The sequence below is a fragment of the Diospyros lotus genome, chromosome 7, assembly GCF_014633365.1.
Source record: "Diospyros lotus cultivar Yz01 chromosome 7, ASM1463336v1, whole genome shotgun sequence".
NCBI classification, from domain to species: Eukaryota; Viridiplantae; Streptophyta; class Magnoliopsida; order Ericales; family Ebenaceae; genus Diospyros; species Diospyros lotus.
The window spans coordinates 695,980-714,195 of NC_068344.1; the positions used below are offsets into that span (position 1 = coordinate 695,980).

Genomic DNA, 18,216 nt, shown 5'->3' on the forward strand with positions numbered 1-18,216 from the left:
ATTTACACAAAAAACAAGACAAATATGCTTCAAATGTCCCAAGCTACATAGCAATGAAGGTCACAACCAAACCATGCTTACTCTTTGGTAAGTGTGCATGCGGATTGAATGCAGATTGAGCCAAGTCAATTATACAACTACAACAATTTCGGACCCAAAACCATTACACCAATTATGGAACCTGCTGAGCCAAGCCAACTTAATTCAGTTTTGTTTGGTTTCAATTTGATTGATTCAGTTTCGTTATGAGTATGGATATTTGGCAATAGAAGACAATAATACAAAGTTATTTGGATTCTGATAAAAACTGATACCTAGTACATTACAAGTATCAATGCCTAACCAACAAAAGACACAGAATTGAAATATCGGTAAAGATTTACTGACAAATTATTCAGCCATTAACTAGCATTAGTTGAAGTACCTGCCATTCTTTAAAATCTTGAGGGCCCTGAGAATCCAACGCCTTGACGGCAATGAATGAACTACTACCGTTCTGTAATGGCGTCTTCTCTGCAATCCAACCCTTGTAGACTTTGCCGAAAGCCCCTTGTCCTAACAATCCATCCAATGTGAAATTTCCAGTAGCATTCCTCAACTCTGAAAAACTGAAGGCCCTTATATTGGGGATGCATAAGACCTGCCCATCGGGATATGACTCACTGCCAGAAGTTGTTGACATGCTTTGTCTATCCCCAGCAGAGATGGTTGTTTTATCTGAATAATGAGGAGAAAAAAATCAATTAGCCTAGGTCCACAAAGGACTGAGGCAACCTGAGAGAGAGAGAGAGAGAGAGAGAGAGACCAGTCCAGCAGCTTCCAGTATGGTGCCAAAACGTGGTTTTGTGGCGCAATTGTCCCCTATTTTTCCACCCAAAATCCACAGTTCTGGGTAAAAGAGCCGTACTGATCTTGTGGAACACCTTGGTGAGCTTTCCCTGTGCCCGCTTCTTGCTTAGGGGTATGTTCTCAGTATACCGCACTGCAGTGGATGGGCTGGGGACAACGTCCTCGTTAACCTGCTTTGTTGACGAATCCTTCCACCGATCATCCTGTAAGTATGCCAATGCACGCTCAAGGCTCACCACAACATCAGCCATTGTAGGGCGTCTATTTGGACGAATGTGCAGACATTTCCTAGCAACTTCTGCAAACACCTCAAGGCTTTTTAATGGAATTGGTAGTTGATCCGTCAAAATGGGATCAATAACTTCATCAAGTTTCCCATCTTTGAGGCAGCCTTGAGCCCAAAGGGTTAGACTGTGTTGCTCCTCCTCGAGGCTTAAATCCACTGCTGGCCTCCCACAAAGGACTTCTAAGAGCACCACGCCGAAGGCATACACATCTGATTTCTTGGTTAGTTTGCGGGTCAAGAAATAATGTGGATCAAAATAACCAAATGTGCCTTTAACAGTTGTGCTAACATGGGAAACAGAATGGCTTGTGGCGCCCATTTTACATAATCCAAAATCTGAAACCTTAGCCACCATGTCCTTGTTCAACAAAATGTTAGGGGTCTTCACGTCTCTATGTATGACACCACCCTGAATACCAGTGTGCAGGTAATCTAACCCACGGGCAGCACCAATGCAAATCTTGAGCCTTTGCTCCCACGGTATATGACAAACATTACCATTATCTTTAGTATTCTTTTTGTAGAGATGATTAGCAAGTGCACCCTGCTCCATATGCTCATACACCAGGATCTTCTCATTGCATTCATCACAATAGCCCAGAAGGATGAGAAGATGCTTGTGTCGAAATTTAGAAATCGTCTCAATCTCCATCAGAAACTCATTTGGGCCTTGCTTAGACATTGGTTTCATCCGCTTAATGGCAACTGTAGTTGTTCCTCCATTGATGAGTCCTTTATAAACGTTACCAAATCCACCACTTCCAATGACCAGTCCATCATCAAAGTTTCTGGTTGCTGATTGGAGCTCAGCAAGTGAGAAGCGGCGATATGACCCTTCCGAAGGTAATGATGATAGGATGTCTTCTTGTCCAGATTTTTGCCCCAAATAGGCCAATGGATAAACAACAACATTCAATGTGATGAGTAAAATTATTAGACTATTTGCAATGGTATAAATGCCATAACCAAGCACTACCTTCAGAGGCTTTGAATTATGAGATGTCAAAGCATGTGCAATGGGAACCATGTTCACCCCGGCAAGGTTCTTGTCAGGGTTGCTGAACTTGAACACCTCCAGCCCCTTTAGAATTGCATCACCACTCTGTTCCATGTTCCCCATGTTGCCGTGGCTCTTGTGAGGGCTTAGAGTTATTGTCATATCGCGCTTGCCCGCTGTCCGATCTCCTTCCATCCTCACCATGTAGTCTCTGTACACTGCAATGCCATTTCCACCAGCCCATTTGATAAGGTCAGCATTAGCCTCAGCAATCTGATTATCAATGAATATGCTGAACTCCATTTGGCCAACATCTTTAATGTCGTACTCAAGCTCACAGAAATGAAACCTAAGCAGGTACCTGAATCCTTGATCTACAGGTACCTTCCACGTAAAACTGATACGCACCTTCGGTTGCATGTCCCGAGTCATTGACCGGGACGTTTGGTAGACTCTCGCAGGAGCAGAGTATGTGGGTATAACTGCGTAGTTGATCCCAATTGTGGTAGTAACTGGCATGGCCCTTGATTCTAAGAAATAATTGGAGTCCTCAAACCACTCTCGGAACATGCCAATATCCTCTATGGGTAAAATGGAGCTTCCGCCAATATTTAACCGATGCACTGTCTCAAGTGCATAGCTTGTATCCAAGAAGATAGGGTATCTAAATTTCTTGCCAACGACTAGTACACCTGGATCATCACCCTCACGGGAATGATATAATCCAGTTGGGATCGAGACAATCTCAATCCCATTGACAAAAGCATATGCTTCCTCTGAAGATGGAGAGAATGTTAGGATTAATGGTTGACTATCTTCCACATGTACGCAAAATTCTTTAGCAAATGATGGTAAGGCCAAAACATCAGCGGTGAGGGCAGCACTGAAGTTGCTAAGAAGGGTATAGGGACCAGCTTTTACAGTAAAAAAGGCCGTGGACCTCTTGAAGCCAGGGTATTCAGTTGGGTAGAAATGTAGGCGGATGAATTTTTGGCCCGGAGTGACATGGAAAGTGTAGGTGAATGTGGAGCGAGAAATCTGAGCGGTCATGTAGGGGACAGGATGAGGAGGAGGAATTAGGTGCTTTCCAACGGGAGAGGAGCTTACCAATTTGCGTCTGCCTCTGGATCCTCGCAAAATGATGTATCTGGAAGCAACGTCGCCGGTCCATTGCCGGCCATCTAGAGCAGTTGAGTTGCCAGAGGAGCCGCAGTCGACGGCGATGATGTCATCTGCTAGTTGCAGCGGGTAGCACAGAGCAGCAAACTCAGTGACAGCCACCAAAATAGTTAGATGGAGGAAGAAGAGGTAAAGACCCATCTTGTTGGGAATGAATCAAAGTACTTCCTTTTATGATCAAAGAGAGGAGAGGAGAGGAGAGGAGAGAGGGTGTATGTAATAGATTGAGTTCCTCAAACTGGTCAACCCAAAAGTAAACGAGAACGCGTATGCTTCTTCTTGTAAGTACTTCCTTTGACCATCAAAGCGAGGAGATAGGGTGCACGTAAAAATAAGAAAAACAATACGTCCTACAATTGTTCTCACCATGGTCAGAATACATGTCCATATGACTTCATTATCTCTTTTTGAGAAGCTCTTTGTTAAATATATCAAGATGAAGTTTCTAATATTTTGAGCATGAAGCAAAATTTTGATATAGGTATATTCAGAGCCTATAATTTTAACCTCCCTTTCTTTGTTTTAACACACATTCATCACATGGAGATGTCTTCATACCACTCCATAGGTCTCTTTGAGATTCTACATCACTTCCACAGTTGACTTTGCAAGCATAAACCCAATTATTTATGAACATTTTTTCTGTTAAATCTTAATTATGCTATTGTACTCCCTATTATAGTTTCACAATGCGATGCATGAGCTTAATACTCCAATAGAATGCACAACTATGAACATGTTTTGACCTTAATACTCCAATAGAATGCACAACTATGAACATGTTTTGACGTGGCACCACCTAAAATTATCAGAATATCCCTATGCGCTAATAGTCTCGCTAGCCACCTGGATTGTCCAAGAGATTGACACGTGGCAAGTCAACAATTCGGAGCGGACTCCGAAAAATTTAGACCGGACCGCAAGACCCGTTCTAACTTGATCGGGGTCCTCAAGAGTTGTGCCCGCCCATCTCGGGTTTCATACCAAGTATGACAAGCTCTCAAACTCTTACATTTTCTACTACTTACATTAACTCTACTAACTTGAGCGTCGGAATCTACCTCGAAGGACTCTAGCCTCGCCACTCTGTTGTCTTGCAGGTTACACTCTCGAGGTCGAACATTGCCAAGTTCGAAGTCACTACTTTTGAGGCTTGATTGTCGAGGCGGCACGTGGTGGTCGGTCCCAAAAACCATCATCATTTGGCACCCACCGTGGGGCCAACATCCATACTCGCCAGCTTCTTCTTTCCCTACCTGGCACTTCGGACTTCTATTCCTCACCCCCGACCTCGGTCTTTCCACAAGTGTCAACGAATTTCGCTCCTTGCCATAACTAACTACATGGCTCCTCGAAAAGATGTGACTCGTAGTCAGGCTGGTGCCAATCTAGAGGCCATGGCGCAAGGGGAGAATCCACCGTCTTTGGCTAATCCAATGCCAGATGACCGACTCACCAAGCTAGAAAATCAGGTCCAACAGTTAACTGAGTTGTTGACTGGCTATCTACACTAGAATGAATAATGTCGTCAGCATGTGCCCTCTCAGCGGGAGGGGCACTAGTCACCTCTTCCTACTCGAGAGCCCCTTCAATCCAGCTAGTCGGGCTAGGAAATCCATCTCTCTGAGGCGACAGGATCTACTTCTCCCCCCTCATGAGAGGAAGGGACTTCACAGGAGATGCAGTTTCATTTTCTAGAGAGACAAGTCCAAGAACTCAAGAAGGGAAAGGAAGATATGCCCCATTTTGGTTCTAACCAACCCCTGAGTAAGAGCATTATGGCAGAGGTTCCTCCGGAGAGGTTTCGTATCCCATCTATCAAGCTCTATGATGGAAACACAAACCCTTATGATTATGTAAAGCTTTTCTCCTCTTACATGTTGGTGCAATCGGGGTCAAACACGATGTGGTAACGGGCCTTTTCGACTAATTTGGGAGGTCATGCTCAGACTTAGTACTCTTGTCTTCCCCATCGTTCCATCAACAGCTGGGGAAAGCTAAAAACCTATTTCCGAGCCCATTACGCTCCCTTGAAGTGCCACCGGAAGTTTTCGATGGCTCTGGTGAACGTCAAGCAAAACTAGGGTGAGTTCCTAAGGGATTTTGTGGCTAGGTTTAATGAGAAAGCGTCGAGCATCGATGAGTTTGATCAACAAATTGCAATTGTGGCTCTTCAGAATGGCTTGAGGGCTGGGCCATTCGCTTAGTCCTTGGCCAAAACTCTACCTCATACTTTCACAAAAGTCCTTGCCCGGGCTAATAAATACCTCAACCCTGAAAAGATGATGAAGGTGAAGCGGGTTGAACAACCTGATAGGAAGGAAAGAGAAAAAGAGAAGAAAAAGCTAGCAGGGGTTAAAGATGGATTATTACCCTTCCCGAGCTCAAGATCGCCTGGGTTTTGGGGGTGCTCGTGGGAGCCTGGTGAGTTACTCTCCCCTCAATGCCAATCGAGCAGAGATTCTACTGGCATTGGAGGATAAGGATTATCTACGACGTCCTCCCCCGCTGAAGTCTCCACCCAACACTCGAAGCAAAAAAAGTATTGTCGATTCCACTGCGACCATGGCCATGATACCGAGGACTATATCTAGTTAAAAGAAGAAATTCAAGAGCTTATCAATTGGGGTTACCTCTAGGATTTCGTTGGTCAAGAAGTCGTGAGCTTGGGCATAGTGGAGTCCAAGTCGGAGCATAGAAAGAGGTCTCCTACTTGTGATCGCTTTCGGGAGCAAAGTCAAACAACGCCCTGAAGAGAAGGAAAACAGCCCGCCGATGAGGGAGGACAGAAGTTTATCTTGTACACGTTGGCAGTAGGAATAGTTCTAGGTCCTTACTCAATCGCTCCCAATAGGGCAGTAAAGGAGAATGTGGTCATCACTTTCTCTGAGGAGGATCTTCCGAGCTATCCCAACTATTCAAACCCTCTGGTGATCACTGCTCAGGTAAGAGCTTGGAAGATGAGGTGAATCCTCGTGGATCCAGGTAGCTCTTCGGAGATTCTCTACAAAAGGGTGTTCCTGAGGATAGGGTTCATGCTCGATTAGCTGAGGCCAGTCCGAGTCCCATTGGTGGGTTTTGATGGAATGGTGATTCATTTGGAGGGGTTGATTTGACTACCCCTGACGGTTGGTAGTGGCTCCTGTAAATCCCAGGTGATGCTGGATTTTTTGGTTGCCGATGTGCCCTCGAAATACAATATGATCCTTGGCAGGTCTGGGCTTAGTGCTCTGAGGGCGGTACCAAGCACGTATCACATGGTGTTGAAGTTCCCTACTCTGGGCGGGATTGACAAGGTAAGAGGAGATCAACGGTAGGCAAGGGAATGCTACGTGGACTCATTAAATGCCACTATTGCCAAGGGGTCAGAATCAGACTCTAGATCGAACCAGGAGACCATCCCTCAAGCCGGTCAGGGCTAGATGGAGTTGGAGCAGGCGAGAGCCCCAAGTATAAGAGCAGGTCAGAGGTCGGTAAGGGAGGTGGGACAGAATTCGACTGCCCCTCCCGGTCTGCTCACCAGTTTCATCTTGGAGGGTTCAGAGGAGCCTAAGACCTCAGAGCTTGTGGATGAGCTTGAGGAAGTCCCATTAGGGGAAAATCTCGATCAAACAGTGCTGATCAGTTCCAAGTTACAGGAGCCTTTACAGTCCAAGGTCCTTTCACTCCTGCGTCGGTATCGGGATGTGTTCACATGGTCTACGCTGGATATATCGGGGATAGACCCGAGCATCATAACCCATCGCTTGGGGCTCTACCTGAATTGCGTATCGGTAAGGCAGAGGGAGAGGAAGTTTTCCCTGGAGTAGACTAAAGCTATAGAGACTGAGGTGAAAAAACTTATGGAAGCTAATCATATCTGGGAAGTCGACTACCCAGAGTGGTTAGCTAACGTGGTCCTTGTCTCTAAGGGGTTGGGAAAATGGAGGCTTTATATTGATTTTAAAGATCTCAATAAAGTTTGCCCAAAAGACAATTATCCTTTGCCTAGGATTGATGCGTTGATTGACGGAACAACAGGGTGTTAGCTGATGAGTTTCCTGGATGCATTCCAAGGGTACCATCAAATCCCACTACACCTTGAAGATCAAGAAAAGACCACCTTCATCACAGACAATGCCACCTATTGTTATCGAGTCATGCCCTTTGGGCTGAAGAATGCCGTAGCTACATATTAGAGGTTAGTCAACAAGCTGTTCAAGGCACAACTTGATCGAAACATGGAAGCTTACGTGGATGATATGTTAGTTAAGAGTAGGGATGGCAATTGCAATCGAAATTGTGGGGAACCAAACCGAAACCGAACCAGTTAACGCGGTTAAAAACTGTTTGACTGGGTAATGGTTTGGTTTGGGGAAAAACCGACCACTGTTTCAATGGGTATGGTTTGGTTATGGTTTTCACTAAAACCAAACCAAAACCTGAACCGAAATCGAACCGTTATGTGGGTAACCGAACCAAACCGAACCAAATATATATATATATATATAATATAATATATATTATATATTAGAGGGGTAGCTACAAACCTAGCCCCAAACCCACCCCAGCCCAGCCCACTTGCAAACCCACCCCACCCCAGCCCACTTGCAAGCCCTTCTCTTCTCATTTCTCTCTTGACCTTGCTCTCGCTCTCTCTCACCCTTGCTACCTCTCGCTCTCTACCTCCTCTCTCTTGCTCATCCACTCACGCTTGCCCTCGCTCTCTGCCTCTCTCTTGTAGTCTTGCTCTCACTCTCCCTCTCGCTCACCCTCGCTAGCTCTCTCTTGCTCTCGCTAGGGCTTGACCCCTCTTTCTCGCGCTTGCCCTCGCTCTCTGCCTCTCTCTTACTCTCGCTCTGCCCCCTCCTATAAATAGCAACAAACCCTTCTCCCTCTCCCCTTCTCTCTCGATCCATTCTGTTGCTCGCCCTCGGCCGCTCGCCCTCGCTTTTGCTCGCTACCTATCTCACCCTCTCTATAATACAAACATAGTTTTGAGAGCAATAATCGAAACACAAGAAACGTCGACCAGACGAGTTGGGAGTCGTGGACCTTCGTTTTCTGAGCATTACACTTGAATTGCCTTATGCAATTTATCTCTGTACGCCGACATCAAGGTCTCCCTCTTTCTTTCTCTCTCTTTTGGCAACTCACAAATTAGGGTTTTTGACTTGATTTATTATTTTGGTCTGATTGATACGCAAATGCCTAAATCTAAATCTAACTTCCATTATATATTTTTATGTAAATCTATAATGTTTAAGAATGTGTTTGTGTTTGCTATTTCTTTCTTTACTCCTCTGTTTTGGTTCTTTTTCCCCTTACTGCAATGAATTGGAAGGTCGAACTTTTTGTTTCTTCACGCTTGCATCGATTTTTTTTATCAAATATTAATATATATTGTGGGTGTGTTTGTGTCTGTCACTTAGATGTATAAACAAATTAAATTATTTCAATTTAGGAGGCACTGTCAATTTGAAGCCAAAAGCATGGGGTTAATGTTAGGATTCTCGTCTAATAGTTAGATATATGTTTACATAATATTATTGTTAGTTTCCACAATTGTGAAAGGCATAATGTAGTGCATGCAGATCAACAAGTTCTTATGAATGCTTTTTGCAAGAGTTTGTCTTTATTTGTTGGTATGGATCAAATTAAAAAAACCATGGTTAAAATCAAAACCGAACCGAAACCAAATGGTTTGGTTATGGTTTTTAATTTTTAAAACCAATGGGTTAATGGTTTGGTTTTGGTTTTAGTATTTTAAGTTTGGTTTGGTTATGGTTTTAGCAAAAACTAAAATCAAACCGAACCATTGCCAACCCTAGTCAAGAGTCTCTTGGTTGAGCAACATCCGGACGACTTGGAGGAGTGCCTCCGAACCTTGCGCCAGTATCAAATGAAGCTCAACCCGGCCAAGTGTGCCTTTGGGGTTACGACTGGTAAATTCTTGGGGTTCATAGTACATTATCGGGGAATTGAGGCCAACCCCTTAAAGATAAAGTCCATTCTCGAGATGCCTCATCCTCAGAGTATTAAGGAGGTGTAGAGACTAACTGGGAGGATGGCAGCATTGGGGAGGTTCTTGCAAAGATCTGTGGAAAATAAATTGCTATTTTTTAAGGCCTTGACTCGAGTTTGGAATTTTGTATGGATAGAAGAATGCCATGAGGCGTTTGAGCAGCTGAAACAATGTCTAGTCTCCCCCCCAGTCCTGGTTAAGCCACAGCCGGGAGAATCACTATATATTTATCTGGCTGCTTCCAGTGAGGCTGTCAGTTCAGTTTTGGTACGGGAGGAGGACAAGGTTCAAAAGCCGATCTACTATGTGAGCAAAAGGTTAGCCGGAGCCAAGATTCGCTACACTCCAACAGAGAAGTTGACCTATGCCCTAATCATCTTCGCTCAAAAGTTGAGGCCTTACTTCGAGGCACACTACATTATCGTCCTATCCAGTTAGCCACTAAGGCATGTGTTGGGAAAGCCGGACTTATCGGGGATGATGCTCAAATAGGCAGTGGAGCTAAGCGCTTTCGACATCGACTGTTGACCTCGATCGGCCATCAAGACGCAGGCTCTCGCTGACTTCATCATTAAGGGCACCCTACCAGAGGAAGAAGATGGGAGGGTTTCCCAAACCTGGACTCTCTCTATGGATGGTAGCTCCAGTGTCGGAGGCAGTGGTGCTGGATTACTGGTCTAGGGCCCTAATGGTCAGGCTTGGCCGTATGCCCTCCACTTTGAGTTCAATGCCTCTAACAATGAGGCTGACATTGTCGGGCTCAGACTAGTGGAATAGACGGGAGTCAGGGATCTGGAGGTATATTCTGACTCGAATTTAATTATGTAGCAGGTCATAGGGGAGTTCAAGGCCCGCGAGGACACCATGGACCAGTACTTAGCGATAACCAAGGATCTTATGGCACGATTTCGAGCGATGAAAATCAATTATGTCCCACGTGCACATAATGCAGTGGCAGATGCTCTCTTAAGGCTAGTTGTTTCTTCCTTCCCTAAGAATTCTCGAGCTGTCTACATGGAATCATTGCCCTAAAGGAGCATAGAGATAAAAGCAGAGTAGCTTTGCGTGGAAAGAGTAGAAAATTGGATGGATCCTATTGTAGCACATTTGACCAAGGGATGGCTACTGGAGGAGGAACAAGATAGCCGGAAACTTAAGCACTAGGCTGCCAAGTTTCTACTGGTTGGGTTAGACCTTTATAAGAAATCATTCACTCAGCCGCTGCTGAAGTGTGTTGGGCCCGCTGAGGCTGATTACATCCTAAGGGAGATCCACGAGGGAATTTATAACAGTCACATCAGAGCTCGGTCTCTTTCCCAAAAGGCACTTCGGCAAGGGTATTACTGGTCGACGATGATGAGCGATGTTGTGCAGTTGGTCCGGACTTGTGAGAGATGCCAAAGAACTTCCAACCTAGTTCACACCCCAGTAGCTGAACCTACCCACTTGGCATCACCTTTTCCATTCGCCAGGTGAGGAGTCGATATCCTCGGGCCCTTTCCATTAGCGACTGGACATAAAAAGTACCTGATAACATTCATTGACTACTTTACTAAATGGGTGGAGGCCAAGCCTATGGAGATTAAGCAGCATTTTACCTCACTAGCCGGAGGGTAAAACAATTTCTTTGGAAATCCATCATCTGTGAGTTCGGTATTCCAAGGGTGATAATAACGGATAATGGCACCCAATTCAAGGACAGATCAGTGCAAGAATGGTGTCGTGAGTTGGGGATTAAGCAGCATTTTACCTCGGTGGCCCATCCTCAAGCTAATGGGCAGGTGGAGTTGACAAACATGACCATTCTGCAAGGACTCTAAGCTCAAGTTGAGAAGGCGGATGGTCGATGGGTAGATGAGCTCCCTAACATATTATGGTCCTATTGAACCACACCGCGAATGACCATAGGAGAATGTATTTTCACATTGTGCTATGGCTCAGAGGCTTTTATCCCTGTCGAGATTGGGGTGACTATCTACCGGGTGGAGTATTTCGATCCTGAGGTGAATGAGCAAGGGCTAAGGTGCAACTTGGATCTGATGGATGAGCTCTGAGACCTAGTGCAAATTTGACAAGCCGCGTATAATCAGCGCATTGCTAGGTACTATAACCGACGAGTCCACACTAGAAGTTTCATGCCAAGAGATCTTATATTATGACGGTTCAACGTGAGTCATCCTCGAGACGCGAATAAACTAACTCTGAATTGGGAAGGATCGTACTAGGTGGTGGAATCCTTAAGTCCGAGGGCATATCGACTAGAAGACATGAAATGCAAGCCCTTGAAGCATACTTGGAATGTGCAAAACTTAAGGAAGTTTTATCAATGAGAAGGGAAATTCCCCGAACCTCTTTGTACTTTTTTTTATGACTAATAGCAAGACTTTGGATTCTCTCCATCTAATACTAATCTTACAAAGGCCAACACTTAATTAAAGAAAAATCCAAGGGTTAAGAGCCCTAGGTCGTCCCCCAGTCAGGGTGGACTAATGGCCAAGGAAAAACTCTACCCCAAGACCCTTCTCCGCGAGGGAGTGACTAAAATCTAAGGGTCACGAGCCTTAGGTCGTCCCCAAAGGTGAACTAATGGCCAATGAAAAACTCTACCCCAACACCCTTCTCCACGAGGGAGTGGCTAAAATCCAAGGGTCATGAGCCCTAGGTCGTCCCCAAAGGTGGACTAATGGCCAAGGAGTGGCTAAAATCCAAGGGTCTAGAGCCCTAGACCGTGCCCTCCAATTTGTCGACTAAAGAAGAACCAAGGGTCGGATTAGCCCTCTTCAACTATGCAATGGATCGGGGTTCAACTAGTTCTATCCCATATGTTCGTAATCAAAAAATGAAGAGTCAAAATAGAATGACATTATATAAAAGCAAGATGGTCCAATACATGGTGATGTAGGAAGTACAAAAAGTCCTAGTTAGAAAATAAGGGAAAACTCAAGCATCAGGAGAAGCGTCTTTGTCATAGGCCATATTCGAGTCCTCCAACTCAACAACAATTTCTTTAATAGTTCGAACATTAGACATGTCCAAGTCCAGATGAGCTCGTAGCAACTCAATTGCATGGGCTTGAAATCCCTTCGTCCAAGCCTCCTACAAGTTCCACTAGATGAACTCTTCTACCACAGGAAGTTTGGTGGGCTCGGTATACTTGCATTCGTACCTACGAATGAGTGAGCTCATCTGGGATAGCTCTGAGTTCGCCCGGGATAGCTCTTCCTTGAGCTCCTGAATGCGTAGGCCCAAGGACTATCGCTTGAGGTCAACTCATCTAGCTTCTTCCTTTGGTTCTCTACTAACTCATCCCTTTCATGTAACTGTGTGTCTAGTTCTAGGATCTTCTTAGAAGCTTGGGTAAAGCATCCAAAGCAGTCTAAAACAAGCATGACCACCTGTAATAAGCAAGATGAGTAAGGGCAACGTAGCTAAGCTTGAAAGATGCTAATAAAGTAGAAATTATTACTTGGGCCAAATGCTTGCACAAGGTGACCTCTACTGCCTCCGAGGACTATTTAGCCAGCACTTAACCGTGAGCAGGGGTGGTGAAGTGGTGAATCATGCATCTCGCTACTTGACTATTCCGACTAAGATTGTTTTCCTTTACTCCCCAGTCAGGAACATGGTCTGAATAGTGTGGGGGAGACTCGGGTGATGGATGAGTTATCTCAGAGGTTAGGAAGTCCTCTTCCTCCTAGTGCGGCTAGGCTCCCCTTCCTCGGTTGAAGGGGGTTTCAGTGCAACTTTTCCCTTCGTGGGAGCAGGAGAACCCTCATCCTCTGCGGCTCTCCGTTTGTTCATTCCCTAGATGAAAGCCGTACTCACCATTTCAGCTGCAAAAGTACAGGCAAGATGTTAGTAACAAGAAAAACAACAAGTCAAAAATGTATGAAAATAGTGGGAAAATGACTACCTAGAGTGACATCAGGCTCGGAGCAAGTGTGAATGGATAAACCCCCCAGGTACAAGGTACGATCACATACCAAGGCCCGAGCGCTGATAGGGTTTAGCTCCCTTAAGATCTGAATATTATGAAGCTCATCCTACAAGATCTCACGACTATTGATCTTCAAGGACTGGAAAACCCACTCAACTAGCACCCCAAAGTTGACACCCTTATATATCAGGCCAGCAAAGAAAAATCTACTATTCTATCATTTTACTGAGGTGGGATTATCGACTACGAACTGACAGTGGTTGAGGGGAGAGAAGACGAATTGAGGTTCGATTTTACTAATGGAGATTACCTTGAACATTCTAAAGAAGAGTTAGGCAATGGGCTCAATATATCAAGCTCAACAATACAGAATGAACGTAGCTAGGCACCTCTAGCCATTGGGAGTCAACTGAGAGGGACATAACCCCACGGTAGAGAACACCTCGACTATAGGAGCGACGAGGGGAAACCTAAGGCCGGCAGCAAGGGCTTGCTCGTATACGGTGATACAACCATGGGGGGCCTGGTAAGCTTTTAAACCTCGAGGTTTACTGTACCAATACTCATAAAAAATGAGGTAATATTTTTTTAGGAGGGGAAACAACTCTCTCTCAGTTATGGTGGAGTGGTCCATGGTCAAATTCTCAGGTAAGTTCTTTAGGTTGAGATCACTACTCACATGAGACTCCGAAGAAAGATGAGGAGAAACTCTTTCGAGCCTCCTAAGTTTTTTGGGCCTATGAAAGGGGTTGGATAATTTGACGTTGAACTCCTCACTACTAGAGCTAGTACTTGAAGTCTTTGAATCCCAAGAGGAAGAAGAAGAAGAAGAAGAAGAAGAAGAAGAAGAAGAAGAAGAAGAAGACATGCTAAGAATGAGTAAGATTAGCCAAGAAGAAATCACTAACTAGGAAACGTAAGACAGAGGTTCTAGAAGGAAAACCACAACTCTGTCAGGGAAGGAAAACCACAGTTGGGCACGAGCCGAAGAGAGCTCGACAGGTGCGGCTTACCTTGGGAAATCTCAAACCACACCTGCGACAAAAAAGCCAAAAGAAACAGGTTAGTCAAGTTAGGGCTTACTTTGTTACTATTAACGAAATATATATATATATATTAAAAAAAAACAAGCACCAAATAAAAAAGAAAGGAAGAGGAAAAGAGCCCTAAGGGCCGACCCAATATATATATATATATATAAGAAAGAAGGAAAGGGGGGAAAGCGCCCCAAGGAAAGGGCGACCATGGCTAAGGTCAGCCATGGCCGATCTTATTTAGGCCGGCCCTGGCTGAGGGCGGCTAGGCCGTTCCTGGCTTATCCTCAACCATGGTTGAGCCCCTCTGTCAAGGCGCGGCCATGGCCTCGGTCTGGCCTCGGTCTTGGTTGAGCTCGGCCTCGCCAAGATCTGGCAAGGCTGAGCCTGGCCATGGCCAACGTCGACCAGGCAGAGGTTTGCTTAGCCAAGGAAGAAGATAATAAAATAAAAAATATATATATATAAAGAAAAAATAAAAAATAAATAACAAAGGAAGAAACAAAAAGAAAAGCAAAAGAGGGAGGAAAAGACTAACCTCAAAAGTTGAGAGCTTGCCTTGAAGTGATAATGGAGGGGTGGGGCCTTGGGGCTTATATAGGGGGACCCAAGCCTTCCAACCAAACATCCCTTATAATTGCAAGGTAATAATGCCTCCCTCCAACCAAACACCCCTTGTAAATTCAAGGTAATAAATGATGTTGTTAAATGCTAATCTCATGCTTAAAAATACTCTTGTGCATCTTGGGGAGAATCTACAATCAAATAATCTCAGAAATTGAGCTACTCCTCGACCCAACATGATTTTCAGCTCAGCTCAAAGAGTGGGGGGCAAGTGATGTAGCACCACCTAAAATTACTTGAATATCCCTACGCGCTAATAGTCTAGCTCGCCATGTGGATTGCCCGAGAAATTGACATGTGGCAAGTTAGCAATCATGAACAGCAACAAATAGAGTTCATTCCAAGTCAGTTCCTATAACACCACATGAGATATGATTTGATAGGAAATCGAGTCTTAAACATGTTAAGATTTGGGGATGTACGGCTTTTGTGAAAAAACTTAAATCAGAAAAACTTGAGACACGGTCTTTGAAGGGTAGTTTCGTAGGTTATCCTAAGGATTCCTTAGGATATGAGTTCTACATTCCTAAACTGCAACAAATAATTGTTAGCAGAAATGCCATTTTTCTTGAAAAAGAGTTCATTCAAGAAAGAGGCAATGAAAGGAAAATAGAACTTGGCGAAGGGTTCGTCGAGCCTGAAGCTATGCCACGAGACGTCCAAGTACCAATTAAAGAGCCAGGGCCGAGTGTTGCACCTTCTTTTAGAAGAAGCGTGAGGATACCTCATCAACCTGAGAGATATGGTTTCCTAAATGAACAAGAGTTGTTCCTTATAGGAGACAATGATCACTCAGATGATCCTACACTTACCAAGAGGCGATATCAGATATCGACTCAAATAAATGGCTAGAAGCTATGAAATTTGAAATGGATTCCATGTATGAGAACCAGGTCTGGACTCTTGTAGATCCACCAGAAGGTATAGTACCTATTGGATGTAAATGGGTCTTCAAGAAGAAGATAGGTTTAGATGGAAAGGTAGAGACCTATAAAGCAAGACTTGTGGCAAAAGGTTATCGTCAAAGGTAAGGAATTGATTATGAGGAAACCTTTTATCCAGTTGTCATGCTTAAATCCATTAGAATTTTACTAGCCATTGCTGATCATTATGACTATGAGATTTGACAAATGGATGTGAAGACAGCCTTCTTGAATGGTTATATAGATCAGAATATCTATATGGACCAACCTGAAGGCTTCACACCCAAAGATAACGCAGGGAGGGTATGTAAGCTTAAAAGATCCATTTATGATCTTAAGCAAGCATCCAGAAGTTGGAACATCTGTTTTGATGATGAAGTCAAATCGTTTGATTTCATCAAAAACATTGATGAACCATGTGTTTATAAAAAGGTTAGTGGGAGTGCAATAGCATTTTTGGTCTTATATGTTGATGATATATTACTCATTGGGAATGATATAGGATTGTTGTCAACAATAAAGGTATGGTTGTCAAGTAAGTTCTCCATGAAAGATTTGGGAGAAGCAGCCTATATTCTCGGCATACGAATCTATAAAGATAGAACCAAGAGATTGATAGGACTCTCTCAAAGTAAGTACATAGAAAGAGTGTTGAAGAGGTTCAACATGTTGGATTCCAAAAGAGGATTGCTGCCCTTTAAACATGGAATCCACCTCTCTCGTGATATGTGCCCCAAGACATAAGAAGAGAGAGAACGCATGTCTAGGATTCCTTATGCTTCAGCAATAGAAAGCCTAATGTATGTGATGCTATGTACTAAACCTGATATTGCTTATGCTGTAAGTGTTACAAGCAGATATCAGTCTAATCCAGGTGAGCAACACTGGATTACCATTAAGAATATCCTTAAGTATTTGAAAAGAACTAAGGATTTGATTCTCACTTATGGTGAAGGAGAACTTAATGTAGAAGGTTACATAGATTCTGATTTTCAATCAGATGTTGATGATAGAAAGTTTATCTCTGGATATGTGTTTACCTGTAATGGAGGAGTATTCAATTGGAAGAGTTCCAAATAGGATATGACTGTCGATTCTACTACAGAAGCCGAGTATATTGCAGCATCGAATGCTATAAAGGAAGCAGTTTGGGTCAAGAAGTTTGTGACCGAACTTGGAGTGGTTCCTTCTATTGAGTCTGTTATGCCCTTATTTTGCGACAACAATGGAGCCATAGCGCAAGCTAAGGAACCGAGGTCTCACCAAAAGTCCAAATATATTGAAAGACGCTTCCATCTCATTAGAGAGATCGTTGGTAGAGGAGATGTTAATGTGCAGAGAATAGATACATTAGAGAACGCAGTAGATCCACTGACTAAGGTCATGAACTAGAAGCAACTAGATTTCCATCTAGACAGGTGGGGTATGAGATACCACAAAGAATGATCTTAGTGCTAGTGGGAAATTGTTAGATATGAGCCCTAAAGACCAATTCTAGTGACACAAAGGGACTCGATCTTGTAATTCTTTAAATATTATTTAAATGGCAAGTTTATGTTTTATTTAAATTGTAATATGGTTTAAATTATAAAACATACATCCATTAGTATAATAAGGAGTGGATACCATTCTTAAGCGTTAAGAATACGAGTTACGGATAATCCACAGTTTGTTATACTATAAACATGTTCTTGGCCGTAGAATTCCTAATCTGGATAATAGCAACTCGTAAAGGCCAGCACATCATCTTCTTCCTTATTCAGTATGAGATACTAAAAGATAAGGTTGGTGAGTCTCGTGCCATTCTGTATGAGATATAGAAGGAAGATGAGTGGGTGCTCGTTACAAGAACGAGTTCACTGAACGAGACTATTAACATTAAATCACATGGGTTATTTCTCACGGGTCAATGATTTAATATTAGCTACGATTTTTGCAACTAGTCCTTAGACCTAAGATAACATGGATATCTGTATATTGGTGGATTAGGATATCAGCGATATTATGTGGTTGTTCTAATCAAGAATAATCATACGTATTTATGTGCCTGATTCAGTGATACATGAGGTATGTGTGCATCAGACATGGAATCTATCACCTCGAGATTTATGAGGAAGATATCTTATGTAATCCTATAATCACTTGACGATAAATTCTTGGCCGAGATAATATGACGATGGAATTTGTTCCCTACGAGTTGTGTCATAATTAGTCAAGATTGATTTTGGATTTGGTCATATGACGAGATTAAGATATTCGACTTACTGACCACGATCTCATATCTTGTCGGGATATAGGATGATAGAGGGACCGTATTGCATGATAACGTAGTAAAAGGTTCACAATACCCGCTTCACAATAAATTGGGTAGTCATGACATATT

At 43.6% G+C, this 18,216-nt stretch overlaps 1 protein-coding gene across 9 annotated transcripts in view; it reads right to left on the reverse strand.

The window, feature by feature from the left end:
• LOC127806694 (receptor-like protein kinase FERONIA) overlaps nucleotides 1-18,216 on the reverse strand; it is a 99,469-nt gene that overhangs the window by 19,185 nt on the left and 62,068 nt on the right. The window contains exon 2 of one of the 9 annotated variants that reach the window (XM_052344139.1): nucleotides 3,073-3,262. The exons of 6 other annotated variants lie outside the window; for them this stretch is intronic. In XM_052344139.1, the coding sequence (XP_052200099.1) occupies nucleotides 3,073-3,182 (110 nt within the window). In that variant the 5' untranslated portion in view covers nucleotides 3,183-3,262. Of the gene's footprint in view, nucleotides 1-2,384; nucleotides 3,451-18,216 lie in introns of those variants that run through there. 2 more of the 9 variants (XM_052344137.1, XM_052344140.1) reach the window with 2 other exon arrangements.